The 20,533-nt window shown below is 41.6% G+C and overlaps 2 protein-coding genes across 4 annotated transcripts; one reads left to right on the top strand and one right to left on the bottom strand.

Annotated features, from left to right (window-relative positions):
• Positions 1-1,604: 1,604 nt before the first annotated feature.
• CNTD1 (cyclin N-terminal domain containing 1) lies at positions 1,605-17,186 on the bottom strand. 3 transcript variants are annotated; one of them, XM_072111763.1, is made up of 8 exons: positions 17,069-17,186; positions 13,098-13,288; positions 11,079-11,154; positions 9,254-9,428; positions 7,703-7,865; positions 3,048-3,192; positions 2,789-2,885; positions 1,605-1,790 (listed from the first exon to the last, which is right to left on the bottom strand). In XM_072111763.1, the coding sequence occupies exons 2-8, from the start codon at positions 13,270-13,272 to the stop codon at positions 1,674-1,676; spliced, it is 948 nt and encodes a 315-aa protein (XP_071967864.1). In that variant the 5' UTR covers positions 13,273-13,288; positions 17,069-17,186; the 3' UTR covers positions 1,605-1,673. The 3 variants fall into 3 exon arrangements, with proteins under 3 accessions (XP_071967864.1, XP_071967863.1, XP_071967865.1); XM_072111762.1 differs by having other exon boundaries at positions 17,083-17,186; XM_072111764.1 differs by lacking the exon at positions 17,069-17,186 and adding an exon at positions 16,939-16,991.
• An 18-nt stretch (positions 17,187-17,204) lies between these two features.
• On the top strand, positions 17,205-19,743 carry COA3 (cytochrome c oxidase assembly factor 3). The gene is made up of 2 exons (XM_072111765.1): positions 17,205-17,388; positions 19,035-19,743. Exons 1-2 carry the CDS (start codon positions 17,205-17,207, stop codon positions 19,136-19,138), a joined length of 288 nt encoding a protein of 95 aa, XP_071967866.1. The 3' UTR covers positions 19,139-19,743.
• Positions 19,744-20,533: the final 790 nt, after the last annotated feature.

Genomic DNA, 20,533 nt, shown 5'->3' with positions numbered 1-20,533 from the left:
GTCACTACACCCAGTGTCCCCCCTTATGTGTCTCTTCCCCCTGTCATTACTGATTGCAATCAGCTCATACACAGAGCCCTGGAATCCACAGACGTGTGAGCTAGCCCATAGAGATGAATTTGTCCAAAGTCATCAGGGGACTAAGTGAGTCTTAAGAGGTTTCCACAAAATTCTTCTCCCATACCCACAGGATAGGGGGGGGGGGGGGGGGCAAGTACAAATTAGGAACGGAACAATCAAAGTCCTGATTTGCTCCCTGTGATTGAATAACTAGTGCACTAGTATAACCCATGATCCCTTCACTTCTATGGGGCTGCTAGGACCACAATTTCATACAGGTCTATAGACGTAAATAAAAGGGCAGCTCACCCACTGACATTGCATTCTTTAGGAGGATTCTTGGATACTTTTAGTCACACTATCTTCATCATTGGGGTCCCAGTCGTCTGTACATAAGGGGGGTGAGGGGGTCTGGTATAGGGCCGCTATTAGAGATTAGTGTGACACTGTTCAGGGATCCCAAGTCACAGGAAATCCTCCTCCCTTCCCAGGTGCAGGGCATTCACTGGGGGAGGTTTATCATGGGTTTTGCTGGGCTTTTTTGTGTATAAAAGGCTTTTTGCGACTTTTCATTGTTCAAAAGTCGCAATGAGCTACTCCTGCTACTTTCACTATGCTGGCGTAAACTTAGAACTAGTGCAAAGCCAGAGTCATGGCCTCTTAAATAGTAGCATAGTTGCTCCAGCCCCCTGCTGGTGTATGTGCTGTGAAGTTTGGTGCATTTTGCGCCTTTTTTAAAAGAAAAATCCCAGACACTTAATAGAGCATAAAAACATTTATTGAAGGGCCAAATCCACTTTAATGAATCTGATTTGGAGATCCAAAGATAGACATAGAACTGTCCCAAGGAGCCGCCTAATGATAAATCCCCCCCCCCCCCCCTGTGTACACAGGGCTGGATGATCATTCTGTGGGGACCCACAAAATTTGCCAGTCAGGGGCCTTAACCTCCCTGGTGGCGGTCCTGGTCTGGTGTGACAATCCCTTAACGTAAACTTTTTCTGTGGGGGGCTTTAAATGTCTGTCCAACCCCCCCCCCCCCCCCTTCCCCAAAGGGCAGGTGGTGGAGAGATGAGATTCAGACAATGTAGGGGGTTCAGGAGTGATATCTGACAGCAGAACAAGTTTTTGGTCCAAGTAGAAGGGCCTAGATATATTTAAAACTGGTGCACTGTGCGTGATTTCTTTACGCTTGCTTTGTGCAGGTTGTGAGATATTATTTATGGTGTTGGATGTTGATCCGGTCAGTTTTCAGGATGTGGCGCCTATTTTTTCTTGGTGCACTTTGCTTCATGCTGTTGTGACAGGATTGTGTTGCATCTATGTAATAAATGTGTTGCACAGTATTAAAAAGTGTGTCGACACAATTGAGGAGCAGAAACCTAATAAATAAATGTGTGAACTCAACAGATACTTTTTTTTTTTTTTTATTTTATTTTATTTTTTTTTATTTGCTGTAAATGCAAATGTGGCCAACAAAATGGCACACATACAAAATACCTGGATCAATGTGTAAGGTTAGCCTTCAATATACCAAGAAACCAAAACCAAAGAGACCGTAGGATGTGGTAGAAGAGGTCACAATGTAGAGAATAGGGGTTGTACTGTATCCGTTATTTCCTCCGGTTGAACAGGCCGGTGTCTCCCTCACAATGCTTCAGTATGGCATTGCACATCTCAAACACAGAGCTCACTGTAATGCCTGTGATGTTACTCAAATGCTCCAAAACCTAGAGGGGAATCAAAGAAAAGGGGGCAACTATTCAGAATCTTGTAAAGACTAATGACTTCTCAGTATTTTATTAAAAGTATATACATTTTTTTTTATGGAAATCTACCACGTGATTTAACTTTTACAATGCACGACTGGTGGTATGCGGAGGTTAAAAAGCTGAACACTGGTGCACATTTATCACAAATAAAAACCGAGTGTATCTTTTGCTAAACATTAAACTCTTTTTTTTTTTTAATTATTTTTATGTAAATTAGCCTGAAGGGCTACCGGAGCCCCTCCCTACTCCTCCCACATGGACACAAAGTGAATACAAGAGTGCAGCATCGGCTGAGGCTACTGGGGCATGGAGTAGCCGCTCTGTGTAGCTGTGGCCAATAATTTGCATAAGTAAAAGATACGTTTTTCTCTGGTTCTACAAAACACTGCATTAGGATAAGTCGGATAGGAATAACCTACCATGGGATTAGGCAGATCCCTGATGGTAGGTTTCCTTTGATTTGATGCATTATGAAGCAAACATACCATGAGAATGCTGTAGCTACACTGATGCAGGATCATATCTTGGTTAATCCCTGAGCTGAGTGGTTTTGCTGATAAAACAGATGTAACATTATGATAATGAAGCTCTGTCCCTTCTATGGCTGCTTCAGTGCTTCTCCCTGCCAGACAGAATAATCAATTGCTGCACCATTTCCCAGATGCTGTGTATGAGTGATCCAGCTCAGGTTGATTAGTCATGTCTTGACTAACCTCCATTTGTAATTCCAAGCTCCTGTGTGCAATGTGTTTGTCAGCCAGTCTGACCCAGCTTTCCCAATGTCCTGAATGTTATAATTGTTTTTTCAGCAAAACCACTCAGCACAGGGATTAACAAAGATATGATCCTGCATCAGTGTAGCTTCAGCATTCTCAAGGTATGTTTGCTTCATAATACAACAAATCAAATGGTAAGTTTCCTTTAAGTAAGAGAAATAAGCTAAAATAGTTGGTTACCTGATTCCAAGAGTTTGGGTTTATTATGAAGGCGCTGGCAGAAATGACTCCTGTTCCTAAGAGCATCTGATCTTCTTTTACTGTGAGAAACTTACTTCTGTTCAGACAAGAATGTTGAATTAAAAAAAAAAAAAACATCAAATGACAAAAAGGAGCAAAAAAGTATACATCCAGATATCCAATGAACTTTAGACTACTATGCTCAGAGGGTTATAGATCCAATCTAGGGATTAGAATTGTGAGAGAATTACAGATTTACCTTTGCAAACTAGTTGGGGTTGAAAGGTCCACGGAAGCCTTCAACACTGCCTCATAAATAGGAGCTCGTAGTAAATAGACCAAATCCAAGATCATTCTGCACGTACTGTGTACGTCCTTCAGTTGTAGAGAACAACCATTATACTCTGTAGATGGAAAACATAACTGTACTTCTATGGCAGTGATGGCAAACCTTTTAGAGACCGAGTGCTCAAACTACAACCAAAATCCACTTATTTACCATGAAGTGCCAGCATGGCATTTTAAACAGTAACTTCTTGGTGCCTGTTCTTCAACAACATTCAATTGTATTGGCTCTCCTAAGGCCACCAATAGAGTTGAAAGATGGTGGGCAAATTCAGACCATCATTGTAGCTTCTCTCCAGGAAAAATGGTGGGTCCAGCAGGAGGCCCTCCAAGATAATGCAGTTCTGTCCACTGACCTTCTCACTTTTCCTGCAGTTCAAACAGCCAATGAAATGTCGCTTTAAAATAGTGCTGAGAGCAGCATCTTTTAAGTATCTTTGCAGGAAGATTTGGTGGATGTAGTCCTGTTTGGTGAAACTGGGACAACGGCCTGAGTGCCCACAGAAAGGACTCTGAGTGCCACCTCTGGCACCCGTGCCATAGGTTCGCCACCACTGTTCTATGGCATCAGATAAATAACATCCAATTGAAGCTTTAGGGGCAAATAAGGTATCTCATCCTAATTAAGAAGAAAAGTAGTATAAATAGTATAATTGAGGGATCTGGTACAGATTTTGTATTGGAGGCTAGCAACTTTAACCCCTTAAGGACGCAGCCATTTTGTAGCTTAAGGCTCAGCCCGATTTTTTGAAATCCTGACATGCGTCACTTTATATGGTTATAACTTTTGAACTCTGTTACTTATCAAAGTGATTCTGAGATTGTTTTTTCTCCACATGTTGTACTTCATTTTTGTGGTAAATTTTGGCTGATAAGTTTTGCGTTTATTTACAAAAAAAAAAGAAAAAATGATGAATTTTTTGGAGAATTTGCCAATTTCAAAATTATAAATCATTGTGTTTTCAGGCAGATAGATTTACCACCTAAATAAGTTGCTGAATAACATTTCCCATTTGTCTACTTTACATTTTCATAATTTTTGAAATGTCTGGATAATTTATTTTGACGTCACGCGGCTTACAAATATAATATCGCTTTTCCGGATTTTCAGAATTGACTATTTTGGGGAAAAATACAGTTTTGAGTGAAATTTTACATATTCAGCATTAAAACCCCCTATATAACCAACTGATTTTTAAATCTGCACCCCTCAAGCTATCAGAAACAGCTTTTACGAAGATTGTTAACCCGTTGAGATCTTCATAGTAATTGAATCAAAATGGAGGTGAAATTTAGAATGGTCAAATTTTGTCCGTTATACGTTCATTTAGCCCTAAAATTTACACATTTCCAAAAGATAAAAAGAGAAAACCCACCATACAATTTGTTCTATAATTTCTCCCGAGTGCAGAGACCCCACACATGTGGACATTACTTGTTTTATGGGTGCACAGCGAGGCGCAGAAGGGAAGGAGCACCCTGCAACTGCCAGGATTTTAGTTTCCTCATTGGCCCCTTTTGTAGGCTATAAAATTTTAACTTTTTCGTTATTGGGGCCATGTGACGGCATTTTTTTTTGCGGAATGAGATGCTTTTTCCAGTGTTACTACTTTGGGGTTGGTATCTCCTATTGTTGAAAATTTAGGAACTTTTTTTGAGGGCAGGAGTAGAAAAGAATCAATTCTGTACTGGATTTTTTACCTTTTCTTTTTTTGGTGTTCACCGTATAGCCTAATAATCCTGTTATCTTTATTCTATGGGTTGATACGATTACGGGGATACCAGACATGAATATTTTTTCTTATGTTTTACTAAATTTGTCAAATAATACCCTAATGTGGGGAAAAATCTATCATTTTTGCATTGCCGTCTTCCAAGTGGCATAACATTGTTACTTTTTTGGCTACAGAGCTGGTTGATGGCTTGTTTTTTGCGGGACATGTTGTACTTAGCACCAGTATCATTCTGGAGTACATATGTTTTTTTGATCATTTTTTATAGCATTTGTTGTGGGATTGAATAGATAAAAGTCATAATTTTTGGAGGGTTTATGACTATAACGGTTTTTTTTTTACAACGTTTATCGTGCGGGTTCAATAATTATCTACTGTTATTTTACGGGTTGTTACGGATGTGGTGATATTATATATGTGGGGTTTGTGTTATGATTTAGACTTTTTTTTGCATTATCTGTCTCTTTATATGTTTTGGGGCTTTTGGGCATTTTTATTGATTTCTTTCTTTATTTTTCAATGAATCATTTTTTTTTTACTTTTTCACTTTTTCCAGCATGGGACATGAACAAGCAATCCTCTGATTGCTTGTTCATGATAATACTCTGCAATACTCGTGTATTGCAGGGTATTAGCAGTGCACATGCATAGGCTGGCACTGTGCCAGTAAGAAGACGTCATAGACGAGGGAACCAGATCAGACCTCAGCACTGCCATAACAACGATCAGCGCCCCCCGAAAACGGTTCGGGGGGGGGGGGGGGCAACTGTGGGGGAAAGACCCCCCAGAGACATGTTAGATGCCGCGGTCAGCAATGATTGCGGCATTTAACGAGTTAAGCACCCGCGATCGGAGCCCACTCAGCCACGGAGCCCTTGTTTTTATGAAAAAAGTCTTTAAGAATGATGCAAATAAGCAGCAATGGAGCCCCTCATTTGCATTATTTTGAAATCCTTTTTTGTAAAAACAAGGCCATACAAGCTAAAAGAAGAGCAGATGGGACACACACACCAGTATGTCAGTGTGCTTGGTTTACAGTCCCTCATCCTGATGGAAGATGTTCTTTAAGTTCTGCTTCTCTGTCAGGGCTCTTTCACATTGGTGTTGGTGCTCAGCTTCAGTTGCGCATCTGTTCGTTCTGTCTCTGTTTTTCTTCCGTTTTGTCTCTGTGATGCATCAGTTTTGAATCCTTGCCCACAAAAAAACTGAAGGTTTACCATTGCTTTGAAAACATCACACCTGTTTTTTCAGCCTCATCAGTGAAAAAAAACAGATTCGTTTTTTTGTGGAATAGGTCCACAAAAAAACGAATCTGTTTTTTTTCACTGATGAGGCTGAAAAACCAGGTGTGATGTTTTCAAAGCAATGGTAAACCTTCAGTTTTTTTGTGGGCAAGGATTCAAAACTGATGCATCACTAGCCTTCTATTGCCTTCCATGATCCGTATCAGTGAAAAAATAGGACATGTTTCATACCGTATATACTTGAGTATAAGCCGACCCAAGTATAAGCCGAGGCCCCTAATTTTACCACAAAAACCTGGTAAAACCTATATATTTTTTACTCGAGTATAAGCCGAGTTTGGGTTTTCAGCACAATTTTTTGTGCTGAAAAACTAGGCTTATACTCGAGTATATAAGGTAATTTTTTCCACAGACAACGGATCAGTGAAATTACAAGCCAATGTGAAAACACCATTTTAAAACAATGCTTTTGAGAGGCATCTATGGAAATCACTGAACCACAGATGTGAGAAACGAAGCCAATGTGAAAGAGCCCTTATACTGTGGTGCATATAAACATTGCAAAATGGGTTGCGCGTTCCAGATCACATGTGTTTCAGTGTAAAGGCAACTGCAATCGGGTGCAATTCAAAGGCACTGGGTTAACGTCGCCTTAGGGTGATGACACACGTGGTGTTTTTGGTCCACTTTTAAGCATGCTTTTTTTACCATTTTCCATATGTTTGGCTGCTTTGAACCTGTTTATACATTAAGATAAATAGGTTAAAAGCAGCCAAATGCATGGTAAACAGTAAAAAATGGATGCGCTTTAAAACGGTCCAAAAACGCTACGTGTGGCATCACCCTTAAAGAACCATTCATAACCTCCACTAACTCTTTGCATCCTTTCATAGGTGCTGCTCTAGCCTCAACCATTCCTGAGCAATCAGTGCTTTAGTTTTAACACCCAATGGTGCACATTTACTTACCCGAGTGTCCGACGATCATGTACTCTGTTGCGATTCACAAAGATCGTTTTCCTGCATGTGTCGCTTCCCCGATCAGGTCCGCCGGAGTTCACCTTCTTGTTCCCGGTGTATGTAAGTGCTTCGATTATGACACAATTTTTAAGTTAAATCCCGCAGTTTGTCCGAATCCATCGGATCATCTGACGGCCCGCCCCCCGATTTGTGTCACATGAAAGCTGGCACAATCGCCTGCTAAATACCTGTCCCGGCGTTGCGATCCCCAAAAATGTCAGAAAACCCATCGGAAATGCGGCCGCGGGAACCTTAATAAATAAGCCCCAATGTGCACTAATTAGACTCTGTACTGTCAGGTGTGTTGGGTAGAAAGCCTAATGCAACACACCTGAAGAGAGAGCCCAATTATAATATTGGAAAGTGAAACTAATGGTATTAATTAGAGATAAAAATGAAGAATAAACCCACCCAGGGAGGCCAACGAGGTAAACTATTCAATTATTGGCAAATTTATGCAGTTACCATTGCATAGATTCCAAGCCCAAAAGCTGCAAATTGGGCCTCCTTTTGCCTATATACCCTACGTATAAAAAAGGGCATGTAATAATAAATTACCAATCTAGCACTTACCTAAAACCTCTAGAAGCATTTCCACATATGCAAAAGGAGAGTGGACATTTATGCAGAAATTCAGAGTTTTTAGTACCGTGAGTTCTGATTTTAGAGGATCCTCTTTCTTATAAGAATAACCTGCTGATCGCAGAAACTGCAGAACCATGTAGTTGTTGATTATCTGTAATTGATACCAAAAGTCGAAGATATACAGTTATTTACATCTGCCTAAATACATGCACACAAATTATAAAGAGATACAGAAAAAAAATAAAATAACCACTGTGTCAGAAAAAATGCAACTTTTCCTTTTAGAATATGCGGAATGATGTGTGGGGCGTAGGGAACCTCAAGAGTCACCCCACTGCGTAGATTAGTATACTGGTGGTAAATGTACACAAAACCTATAGAAACAAAAAAATTGCAAGTGCACACTCAAGACAGTGCTCAAAAATAGAAAAGGGCACAAAAAATATAGGGCTAATATGCTCGAAGTAACAGGCACTACCAAAAAGAGAAGAAAAAGAGCATATAATGCTAAAAAGTCAAAGTTTATTGAGTACACTTTAAAAATAGAACATGTAAACAGAATAGGTGGTTACAGGGCATAAAACATGTAGGAGCTGGGCCTTTCCTGACGAAACACGTGTCGGGGAGGTGCTGTGCCGTACCACAACCCGCCATCAGGTATACTCTGTCACTTTACTCTGTATGCGCATTGTGTGTGTTTAAACGTATTGATTTACTTAACAATGTTTGCCTCACCATGTATTGCACTTCCTGGCTATGCACTTTATAAATGTCATCTATTCTACAGCCTTATATCTGCATTTGCTGCCTAGCACCTACATGTTTTATGCTCTGTAACCACCTATTCTGTTTACATGTTCTATTTTTAAAGTGTACTAAATAAACTTTGACTTTTTAGCATTATATGCTCTTTTTCTTCTCTTTTTGGTAGTGGTGGTAAATGTAGTCACACCAGAATTTCACTGATAACCTGTCATCAGGATTTGACGTATGAGTTTACTTGACTGTGACTTCTCTGTGAAACTCCCACTTTACTTGTTTCCTTGATTTACATACAGGTACAATGTCAAACTTTTATTGCTGCAAACCTGACTTTTTAGTATAATACATGAATATGTTATGTGTGTTGTGATCCCCCAGGAATCTGCCAATAGTTTCTAATATAAAACCTACCATGAGGAATCTACTATCAGATGTAGATCTGATGGTAGACTACTCCTGTCTGCCTCTGCCCTAATCTGTAATTAGCTAATCCTGGAATTTTATTTTAGTAATATGTAAAATAACTGCAGAGGCTACTAGGGCGTGGAGTAGCCTTAGCTCCTAGTGCCCGGCCAGGAGAGTACACGCTCTGCAGTTGCTTTACATATTACTAAAATAAAGTTTTTAACAAGTAAGGTTAGGTTCCAGGATTATTAAATTACAGATTAGGGCAGAGGCAGGAGGAATCTACCATCAGAGCAACTTCTGATAAAATATTCCTCATGGTAGGTTTTTGAGTAGAGCCAGTTAATATATGCCACATGTACCACCACTTACATTACAGTGGAAATGTAATTTGCTTGTGATCTGAATACAGGATGCCAAATAAAGCAAGAACTTTTTACAAAGTCTGCCTTTTATTGAACCCCAACTCTTTACATGGGACGGCTCCTTGACATTCAGGCTTTCAGCACTGGATTTATAAAGGTTCTCTACATGAAGGATCATGAATCTGAAACATAGAAATCATTACAGTCCAATTAGTGAAAAGACAATCTAAGTGATAGTGTTTGTTAATGCATTTGTTTGTGTGAATCTTCTTTTACTATATTTTTCCCATTACTTCTTCACTCTCTCCTGTTCTTGGCTCAATAAATTTGACTTTATTTGCATTCACGCGCTGCGTTTGATTTGCATTTGGAAATGCAATTCAAGAGCAGAAGACAAAAGCTCCTCCCTGCTGCAATTATTGTGATTCTGATGCAATTCAAGCTCAGTCGGTGAACATGTCCTCAGTTCTGTTCATGTCTCAGCCACAACTTCTTTGCTCCAGAAGGGCAAATTTTAACCTTTCCATTGTATATTTCTATCAGTTGCACTGCATTTGAAATTGTTTTACAGCTTTCCAGTGCAAAGCAAGGAATATTAAATACTGATTTTAGGAACTAGAATTTGTCCTTATAACAAAACCTAATACATCTCTAAACACAGAAAAACAAAAAAGTTATGGCTTTTGGAAGGTGGGGAGTGAAAAACTTAAAAAAGCAAAAACAAAATGTAGACAGAATCTGTATAAATCCAATCCACTTTGCTTTGACTGTGAATCGCTGGAGATCTGCCATTACTGACTACCATGTCCTACTATGGTAGATGCAGAACAAGAAATATGAGTTCTTTGTCAGGCTTCAGGGGTAGTGGACCCCCTTGGACTACCGCAGACGATGACACAAGCCGACACCTGGGACCAGAATCTAAGTGGCACCCGGTTTTCACCAGAGCCCGCCGCAAAGCGGGTTGGACTTGCTTCGGCGTGGCACCACCAGGTCGTTCCACAGGTGCAACTTTGTCCGTAGTGGCAGCCAAGGCGAATTACAGAGTCGGCAGGCAAGTTCGTGGTCGGGGACAGGCAGAAGGTCAATGTAGAAAGAACGAAAAAACAACAAGAGAGGACGGCGCCTCGTGTAATACTGTTGGGATCAATGGTTGGTGAGAGAAGAGAGTACTGCTCACCTGAAAGCACCTTGTTACAGTGCAGTTTGTAACCCACCCTGGGGAGGGGTTCCGGGTTGTATGGCTAATTGAAGCCAATAGCAGGAGTAGATGGATGGTTTGTTCTAAGCAGCTCCCACAGCTCCAAAATACCTGGACCTCGAATCGAGGCCGGTGTAGACAGTGGAGTAAAAAATGGAAAAAACAGGAGAAAGGCAGAAGGTCAAGACAGGTGGCGGTTCACGGTCAGAGGCAGAGCAGAAGGTCAGGGCATGCAGCGGAGGAGCATAAACGGGAACAGGTCCGGGGTTACAATGGGAAATCCAATCACAGGCACAAGGTACAAGACAAAGCTAGCACCAGGCTAGCACCAATCAGCGGTGCACTGGTACTTTAAATCTTCTGGATCTGGCATGTGCGTGCCCTAGGAGACGGGAACGGGTATGCACGGCTGCCAGACTAGAATCAGGAACGGGGAGAGGTAAGACAGAGCAGCGCGTGCTGGGGCACACAGAGGATTACTGGTCAGCCCACGACGTGGGTCGCGGGAGCATCTGTGACATCCTTCCAGTGTACTTCCAATTCTTACTTAATTAAAATCCTACACAAAATCTGTTATGTTTAAAAAAAAAATCACAAACAAATTAACTACAGAAAACTTGAATACTTGTACCTGTCTAATAATTCCACAGCCTGGTACTTAGTTGAGTGGTCCTGACCCCAGTGCTCTGACAGTAGGAAGACCAGTTCTGTAATAAAATAGATCAGAGTAGATAAATATGTACACAAAAGATGAGGACTTTAGTATGTTGTGGATGTTTGCCGCTTTTGTGGGATAATTTATGAATTGGATTGCATGGAATGGATTTAAGAAAACCTAATAATAATGTGACTATGGACAATACACCTGCTCCATTGTTAGGCTACATGCATAGGGCCGAACGTGCTAGACGGTTTGCAAACAGGCCTTATTTTAGCCGGTGAACATTGGTGGGGGGCTGCACTGTTCCCCTTGCCAATGTCCATAGGTAATGAACAGTTGTGCCGCAAATTAGGGCAGGAATAGAACCTACTCTATAGTTTGCATTGTAACCTCACAGCACCGTGCACTTTAGAGGTCTACAGTGGTTACAGAAAGTATTCAGACCCCTTAACATTTTTCAATTGTTTCATAGCAGCCAAGTGGTAAGATCAAAAATGTTCTTTTTTGCACATTAATGTACACTCTGCACCCCATCTGCAGAAAAAAAAGTAGATTTTTGCTCATTTATTAAACAAGAAAACTTCTATGAACACTGCCATTAACTCACATGCTGTCCATTTCCTTCTAATCCTCATTAAGACGGTTCTACTACTTCATTGGAGTCCAGCTGTGTTTAATTTAACTGATTGGACTTGATTAGGAAAGGCACATACCTGTCTATATAAGACTTCACAGCTCACAGTGCATGTCATAGCACATGAGAATCATGAGGTCTAAGGAACTGCCCAAGGAGATCAGAGACAGAATTGTGGCAAGACACAGAGCAAAGGTTAAAAAATAATTTCTACAGCACTAAATGTCCCTAGTTGCACAGTGGCCTCCATCATCCTTACATGGAAGAAGTTTGTGATGATCACAACTCTTCCACCACCTGGCTGTCCAGCCAAACTAAGCAATCGTGGGAGAAGAGCCTTGGTAAGAGAGGTAAAGAAGAACCCCAAAATTAGTGGGGCTGAGCTCCAGAGATGCAGTAGGGAGATTGGAGAAATTTCCACAAGGTCAACTATCACTCCAGCCTCCACCAGTTGGGGCTTTATGGCAGAATCTGCAGGCAGAAGCCTCTCCCCAGTGCAAGACATATGAAAGCTGCATACATTGTGCAAAACACATGAAGGACTCTCAGACTATGAGAAATAAGATTCTCTGGTCTGATAAGATGAAGATTGAACTTTGTAGTGTTAATTCTAAGTGGAATGTGTGGAGAAAACCAGACACTGTTCATCACCTGCCAAATACAATCCCAACAGTGACAAATGGTGGTGGCAGTATCGTGCTATGGGGGCAGGAACAGGACCACTGGTTGCAATAAAAAGAAGGATGAATGTGGACAAGTACAGAGATATATCCTTTATGAAAACCTCTTCTTGTTTTCTTCCAACAAGACAATGACCCTAAGCTCACAGCTAAAATAACAAAGTAGAGGCTTCAGAACATCTCTGTGACCATTCCTCACTGGCCCAGCCAGAGCCCCGACCTAAACCCAATTGAGCATCTCTGGAGAGACTGGAAAATGGCTTCCACCAACGTTCATCATCCAACCTTAGGGAACTGGAGAGGATCTGCAAGGAAGAGGCAGAGGATCCCCAAATCCAGGTGTGAAAAACGTGTTACATCTTCCCATGAAGACTCATGGCTGTACTAGCTCCAAAGCTGCTTCTACTCAATACTGAGCAATGGGGCTGAATACTGTGATATATCAGTTTTTCTTGTTTGGTAAATTAGCAGACATTTCAGTTTTTTTCTGTCAAGATGGGGAGCAGAGTGTACTAAATGAGCAAAAAAATTTACTTTTTTGATCTTTCCAATTGGCTGCAATGAAACAAATAGTGAAAAATTTAAAGGGATCTGAATACTTTCCATACCCACTGTATGTGGGCTGTGTGCATGTAACCATAGTAGATAAAAATGCTCACCTAGTCAAGTACATACCTATCACCTTTGGGTGCTTGAATGAGCCCGCATGCTCTGATAAGTGGTCTAGATTACGTTGATTGTCATTTGACAAGCTAAAAAGAATATCCTCGATAACATCAAAAGGAGAGATCCCAAATAATGTGCCAGGAATTTGTGAAGTTCTTTTTGATTTAAGCATATGCAGATTCATCCTTGAACAAACAATACTAAAAAACAAGAAATAACATGTCAGGGAGGGCCACAAGGTAACAGCAGAATGACTAATAAAAATAAGAGGCTTCTTCACTTTTGCAGGACCATCTAGCTTCAGTTCACTACATGAATTATCATCTATGGGGGGAATTTATCATGCCTTGTACCCCAGTTCTCTGACATACTAGGCAAGAAAAAGTGGCAATTCCTGCTTTTTCCCCTACACTACACCCATGCAAAGTGGACATGGCAGGGCTGAGAGGGGCTGGCCAGCCATAGCCTAGAGCAGATTATAGCTGAATTATACCCTAGGCAGGACCTCTGCCTCAAACAACCCAGAGCCTCTTAGTATATCATATGTCATGCACCATATGTCAAGAATGTCACACAAAGGGCCACATTTATCAGAATCAGTGCAGTCTGTACTATGTGCAGTTTAACTGTGGAGTGTTCTGGGGGCGCCAGATTCATCAAAACTGGCGCACAGTTTTCCTTAATCTGGGGCAAATGTGGTGCAAACTTCGACTAAGCAGTAACACGTCCCTTTAGGTGCACATTTTTGTAAGTTTTTTGTGCGAAGACACTTAAATACATGTTTGTATGAATGAAGTTTGAATGTTCTTTTCATTTTAAAGTCCGACAGAAAACTGGCGCAAACACTTTAATAAGTGTGGGACAATGTGCCAAGTCTTTTCCCCTATGAGTGATCCTTAAAAAAACGGTTCTGACTAGGACATTTTTAGCAGAACAGACACATGGTGAAGAATGTAATAATACCTTTGTGGCAGTTCCTAGGTGCGTGCAATGGGTATTAATTAGAGATGAGCGAGCACTAAAATGCTCGGGTGCTCGTTATTCGAGACGAACTTTTCCAGATGCTCGAGTGCTCGTCTCGAATAACGAGCCCCATTGAAGTCAATGGGAGACCCGAGCATTTTTTTAATAAAACTGAACAGTAAAAGAACAGTGCAAAAAAAAAATTCCAGATGTTTGCAGATGTTTTACTTGTAAGAACACATTGAAATAACACTATTCTTCACTTTCCAGGTGTTCGCGCGTGTCTCCCGCTAAGTTAGGAGATGTGCACGAACATCTGGAATGTGAAGAATAGTGTTCTTTCAATGTGTTCTGCACTTAAATGCTCCTGTGTTCACTGTTTTTAATGTTTTAATTCTATTCTTCACTTTGCAGGTGTGCGCGCGTGTCTCCCGATAGGTTCGGAGATACGCGCGCACAGCTGCAAAGTGAAGAATAGAATTAAAACATTAAAAACTGTGAATACAGGACCATTTAAGTGCAGAACACATTGAAAGAACAATATTCTTCACATTCCAGATGTTCGTGCACATCTCCTAACTTAGCGGGAGACACGCGCGAACACCTGGAAAGTGAAGAATAGTGTTATTTCAATGTGTTCTTACAAGGAAAACATCTGCAAACATGTGTAATATTTTTTTTTTTACAATAAAAATACTTTTATTCAATTTATTTTATTAATTTACTGCTCGATCTCGAGCCGGCGAGATACTCGTCCGAGTAACGAGCCGGTCCGAGTATGCTAATACTCGACCGAGCAGTATACTCGGACGAGTATACTCGCTCATCTCTAGTATTAATCTGTTCTGCCCTAACACTGGGTTCATTTTGAGGTTTTAGCTTAATATACCAGATAATTTCCCATTCAGAAACAGCAGTCACAGTTAATTTATCAGAACCCTGTTCTGGATTTGCAATGGTGGCTTAAAGGATACTGTTCCAAATAGCAGAGAAATTGCAAGTGACTCACTCACGAAGGGCAAGTGCACACGACCGTGGTCAGACTGTGAAAGCTGGATTGAGCCCCTCCTCTGGGACATAGCATATGCTGCTGAGGCCAGGTAATGTTAATCAAACTACTACCAGCTGTTGTGAAACTACAGCTCTCATGATGCTCTATTCTTTTACAGACATTTAGAAAAGAGTGAAGCAAGTGTTGAAAGCTGTGGTTATACCACAGCTTCCCTGTCCAAGGTTGGTCAACTAGTGATGTGTTGTTTGCGAACGACGGGAGCAGGCTCCCTGCAGTGAGCTGATGTCTCACTTAACCGGCTCACCACGCCCCCCTTAATTCGATAAAATTGCGGCTCCCTATTATATATTTAATATATGTATATTAATATATATTTAATAGAGAGCCGTTCAGGAGCCAGAAGAGCCTAATGAGCCAGCTCACTAAGAAGAGCCGTAATTCCCATTACTATGGTCAACCCAGTTCTAGCGCTCACTTCACCTTAGTTACAGCCTCCTCTTTAGGGTTCAGTCACAATCTGCGCTTGCATTTCCAAGTGCAGGGGGCCGTGCCTCTCATTAGCGTTTCCAGTGGTGTGCATGCGTTTTTTTACAGCTATGTGTAACCGCAGCCCATTTATGAAAGGGGCTCTTCTTCTCTCCACCATATTGAAAATGGGATGCACTGGCAGACACCAGTCCGAGGACAAGTACATGCATAGTGGCCAACATTGGACAACGAGAAGTGCGAAAGCTCACAGAGTTTGTGGGTATGACGTGATCTTTTTTGTAAGATGGCAACGCTCTCCTTGTGAATATAGTGGACTAAGCTCCGCGTTCCTGTGTTTTAGTAGGGTTATTGGACTCATCTTTTATTACCTGCATGTGGATGTAAAACTTTCCTATAAATAAAGGTCTGTATCTGCCATCAACCTTTGGCTACATTCACACGATGTATGCCCACTGTACCGTAGTACGGCGGGCATACATCGGCGCTGGGGAGAGGAGCAGGGGATGAGCGCAGCTCACCCCCGCCCCTCTCCATAGGAATACACAGTGCACGGCACCGTATTACGTAGAAAGATAAGACATGTCCTATCTTTTCCCGGGCTATGGAGCAGTACGGTGCCGCACGTGTAGGGCTGTGAGCCCATAGAAGTGTATGGAGGACATATATACGTCGGCCTTATATACGCCCCCCCCATACGTTTGTGTGAATGTAGCCTTATAGAGAACTTAATAGAGCAATCATAACTACCGTATATTCCAGCGTATAAGACGACTTTTGAAGACAGAAAAATCGTCTTATACGCCGGTAATCGCGGTCGGGTCGCGCTGCATGTAGAGGGCTCACGGGCTGAGCCCTCTCCATAGCCGGTAAGTCTTTGCTGCATATTGCAGCAAAGGCTTACCGGTAACAACCGCAATCGGGGCTAGCACCGATCGCGTGTGTTTTCACAGCGTTGTGTAAATGGTAACATTTACAGTAAAATGGACGATGGTAATGTTGTTGTTGTATGCCTTATGTTTATGAGCGACAGTTTTCCTGCTATATACCTGCATGTCATAAGATTTAAATTAAAAAAAGGACCATGTTAAATTCAAATCTGTTTTTTTTTTAAATTTTTACCGGTGTTTTGTATGCGTTGGAAAAGGGGTAGTCTTATACGGCGAATATATCTTAAACTCTATATTTTAACAGGAAAGTAGGGGGGTCGTCTTATACGCCGGAATATATAAGTTATAATTTATAAGGAGTAATCAGATCGGTTGCTAGGGGAAACATCTCTGCTTTTACAAAACTAGTAAACTCCACTGACTTGACGAATGGATATACCAAACTAAATCACTTCCATTAATTATTAATAATTTTTTTCTGATAATGATTGTGTCTCACATTCTTTTGTTTAGACAATTTTCTGGTTTGGACTGATGCAAATACTCATTTACGACCGCCATATTTGTTAAGGGCACCATGCCAGTCCGCGTTTTATTTCTGACGGACAGAATAACTTTTACCACCTGACCTGCTTTTACTGACCGCTCTGAGACATCTCAGAAGGGGAAGTATCTGTGAACAATAAACTGAGAGACTCCGAGAGATATCGCGACGTCAGGACGAGCACTGGTGACGTCATCCACAGGCGCGGCGGACAGATAGACATGGCGGAGAAGGGGAGCGCGCAGGGGTCAGGCTCTATGGATGCCAAACAAGAGAACCTCACCAGAGAGCAGATAGAGCTCATCCGCAGGAGGGAGATGGCGCACTGGGCCAAGAACTCCGGGAAGCTGCGCACTAAAAATATTATAACCGGCCTGGTCATCGGGGGCGTCGTGCTGGGGATCTGTATCCTTCCCGTGTACCGCAGCGTGTGCACTGACCTCTACTGTCACCATTACTGTGACACGTCTATATGAAGGATATATGGATGTGTGCATGTTATATGTCTATAAGATGTGTGTTACATGTATGTTATCTAAGTATATTCCTAGATGTGTATATGTGTATGTACATAGCTGCATGTGTTTGTATATGTCAAATGTGCAGTTTTTTTTGTCCAAACCTCTAGCCCACCCAATGACCCACCCTTCAGTATTCTAACAGAGTATAATGCCCATTTCTTGTGACACCCCACCCTATGTAATTCCTTCCTATGGAACCCATATCATATACCCTCTCATGACCCCCACTATCATTTAATGCCCCCATTCTGTGTAGCCCTCCCACTGAAGCCACCATTTCTTGAGTCCTCCCCACTGATAACTCCCTCATATAATGACCTCTTCCCTCCTCCCGCATTTATGTTTTCCATTGTAACCTCCCTCTGGTTGCTGTGTAATTACAAATAAGAATTTACTCACATTTCTCCCTCAGAAGTTACCCCTATGCTGCTGCGGCTGGCACGCTGTGAAGCGGAGAGCTGAACATTGGATCCAATTCTATTATATAATAATAATTCCTTTATTTATATAGCGCACACAGATTACGCAGCGCAGCACAGAGTTTTGCCAAACCAGTTCTTGTCCCCGATGGGGCTCAAAATCTAATCAACCTACCTGTATGTTTTTTTAGTGTGGGAGGAAAACGGAGGAACATACATGGTAGAACATACAAACTCTTTGCAGATATTGATCCTGAGATGTGAACCAAGGTCCCCAGCGCTGCAAGGCTTTAGTGCTACCCACTAAGCCACCATGCTGTCCCATCAATATCTGCGATATTGTGTATGTATATTGTTGGATGCTTCTGTGTGTTTAGTTTAGCATCGGTTATTGTAAACCAAAACTATAAGAAGAGAAACTCAAAGAATGTTTGGAAATCTCACAAGCTGGTGAAACAACTGAGATGCGCACTGACCCTTAGAAAGACAGCCGAAGGAGGAGAGTAGGGAACAGCTGAGCCTGGGCTCACATGTTATATTTCTAATAAATCTCCCGTTCCATCCTGTGAAATGTATCAAGGTAGAATACAAGCCTTGAAATAATGGCAGGAAGGGGAGTTCTCCCTTGTTAAAGCTCAAGGTAGCACTTCTGTCTTGCAGCGCTGGGGTCCTGGGTTCGAATCCCACTCAGGTCAACATCTGCAAAGAGTTTGTATGTTCTCTCCGTGTTTGCGTGGGTTTCCTCCGGGTACTCCGGTTTCCTCCCACACTTCAAAACATACTGTTAGGCTGTTTAGATTGTGAGCCCCATAGGGACAGGGACCAATTTGACATGCTTGTGCAGCGCTGCGTAATCTGTGTGCGCTATATAAATAAAGAATTATTATTATTATTATTAAGCCAGGCAAGGTCTTCTAGTAGAATTTGTCCACTAGTGCAGCTGCACAATGTATATATATATCGGGAGGCCAGAGCTGGCAAGGTGTGTCTGCAGCCATATGTACTTATTATTGTAGGTAAGTGGTACCTGTAGTGTTTCCAAGTTGCAGATTAGTGTAATTGGGGGGGTTCTGTAACATTAGTTTCCTTACATTGATTCCCTAATACACAGATGGATACTCCTTCTTTTCTGTGGCTCAAGAAAGGTTTCTGGATGAGCTTGAAGATGAAGCCAAAGTTGCGCGGGCAAATTATCGAAAAACCTCAGCAAACTGATAGGACGTTGCAATGTGAACTGTGGCTTATGAAGCATCTTGCCATTGAAGATGAGGAATTGTGACCCAGGGCTGTATTGTACAGATACTAAGTGTCCAGGGGTGGATGCAGAACAACAAGTTTCCCTGAAAAGAAATCTTAAATATTACATCTTTTGGAATGTATTGCACCAAACACCTGTTGGTTCAATGTGGGGGGTAGGTCTCAGTAACTTATTTCATTTTTCCTAAATTGATTATTGTTTATTAATAAAATATATAAAGGCCAACTTAAGGAAGTATATTTTTTTAAATAGGATTTATAAAAAATACCACAGAAATGCACTGAGTTACATGGGGGATGAATACAATGGGGATTGCAGAAGCTTTGAAACATACAAGATTTTTAAGACACTTTGTACACCAAACAGGGTGTTTCCTCAAATATACATGCTTGGACAAAATTGTTGGTACCCCTTGTTTATTGAGAGAAAAACCCACAATGGTCACAGAAATAACTTTAAAAATAAATTACATTTCTATGAAAACAAACAAATGAAAGGCAGACCTTCAAAATGACAAAACTCATAACATGCTATTAAGAATAAAATGTGTAATGGAACCTGTTGAAGTCGGGTGTGAACTTTATTTCCGTATGAATGTTGTGCCAAGAGGTCTGTGTGCAGGGATCCAACACTCATGTGATTTTACAGCAAATTGGAGACTGAAATGTATTCGATATAGTTCTCTTCCCCATCTGCTCCCTGTAAGGTAGGGCTTTAATAATATGGCCACTACCATCATCCATTTGTATCGCCACACTGCCCACTGTTTCACATCAGAGCCGAAAGATAGAACAATGCTCACCGCCATTCCTACTGCACCCAGCTGCATGCTACGCCCAGGTATGGCCTAGGTTTATTCACATGGGATCTTTAATGAATGCGTTTTAAAACTCATTGCAATAGCTGAAGAGAGATTTGCCTAATTAAATTGATGGTAACATTTTCATTTACAAAACGCAACAGTTAACAAAATGTTAAGGGTGCTGCCACACGTCGCGTTCTTGGACTGTTTTTAAACGTGCTGAAAACGCATGCGTTTTTGTATGTTTACCATGCGTTTGGCTGGTTTTTTTTTGTTTCGCTTAAAGGGAACCTACCACCACAAATCTACCTATAAAGGTAGATCGGGTGGTAGGTGGATCAATGGGACGTGAGGATAGCCCTTTTAAGGGCTAATCCTCACATCCCCGCACTTCTTTAGTAACTTTTATGGTAATTTTATTATGCGGCTACTTGGGCGTGGAGTAGCCGCATCTGAGGTTACACGAGGCGGCTACTCCACGCCCCAATAGCCACTTTACCCCTCCTACTCACCATCTTCGGCGCGCAGCTGCTCGTAGCTGTGTGCCCTC

Source organism: Engystomops pustulosus, chromosome 6 (genome assembly GCF_040894005.1).
Source record: "Engystomops pustulosus chromosome 6, aEngPut4.maternal, whole genome shotgun sequence".
Lineage (NCBI taxonomy): Eukaryota > Metazoa > Chordata > Amphibia > Anura > Leptodactylidae > Engystomops > Engystomops pustulosus.
The sequence above is the reverse complement of the archived record's forward strand: the minus strand, read 5'-3'. Positions and strand labels throughout refer to the sequence as shown.

What these genes read in the sequence shown, in the direction of transcription:
- CNTD1 (XM_072111763.1), bottom strand. Translation starts at nt 13,272, where the DNA reads ATGAATCTGCATATGCTTAAATCAAAAAGAACTTCACAAATTCCTGGC. An exon ending in AATTACATTTCCACTGTAAT is followed by an intron (nt 7,866 to 9,253) that starts GTAAGTGGTGGT and finishes TATCAATTACAG; the next exon opens with ATAATCAACAACTACATGGT. An exon ending in ACCCCAACTAGTTTGCAAAG is followed by an intron (nt 2,886 to 3,047) that starts GTAAATCTGTAA and finishes TTGTCTGAACAG; the next exon opens with AAGTAAGTTTCTCACAGTAA.
- COA3 (XM_072111765.1), top strand. Translation starts at nt 17,205, where the DNA reads ATGGCGGAGAAGGGGAGCGCGCAGGGGTCAGGCTCTATGGATGCCAAA. An exon ending in GGGCGTCGTGCTGGGGATCT is followed by an intron (nt 17,389 to 19,034) that starts GTATCCTTCCCG and finishes CCTAATACACAG; the next exon opens with ATGGATACTCCTTCTTTTCT.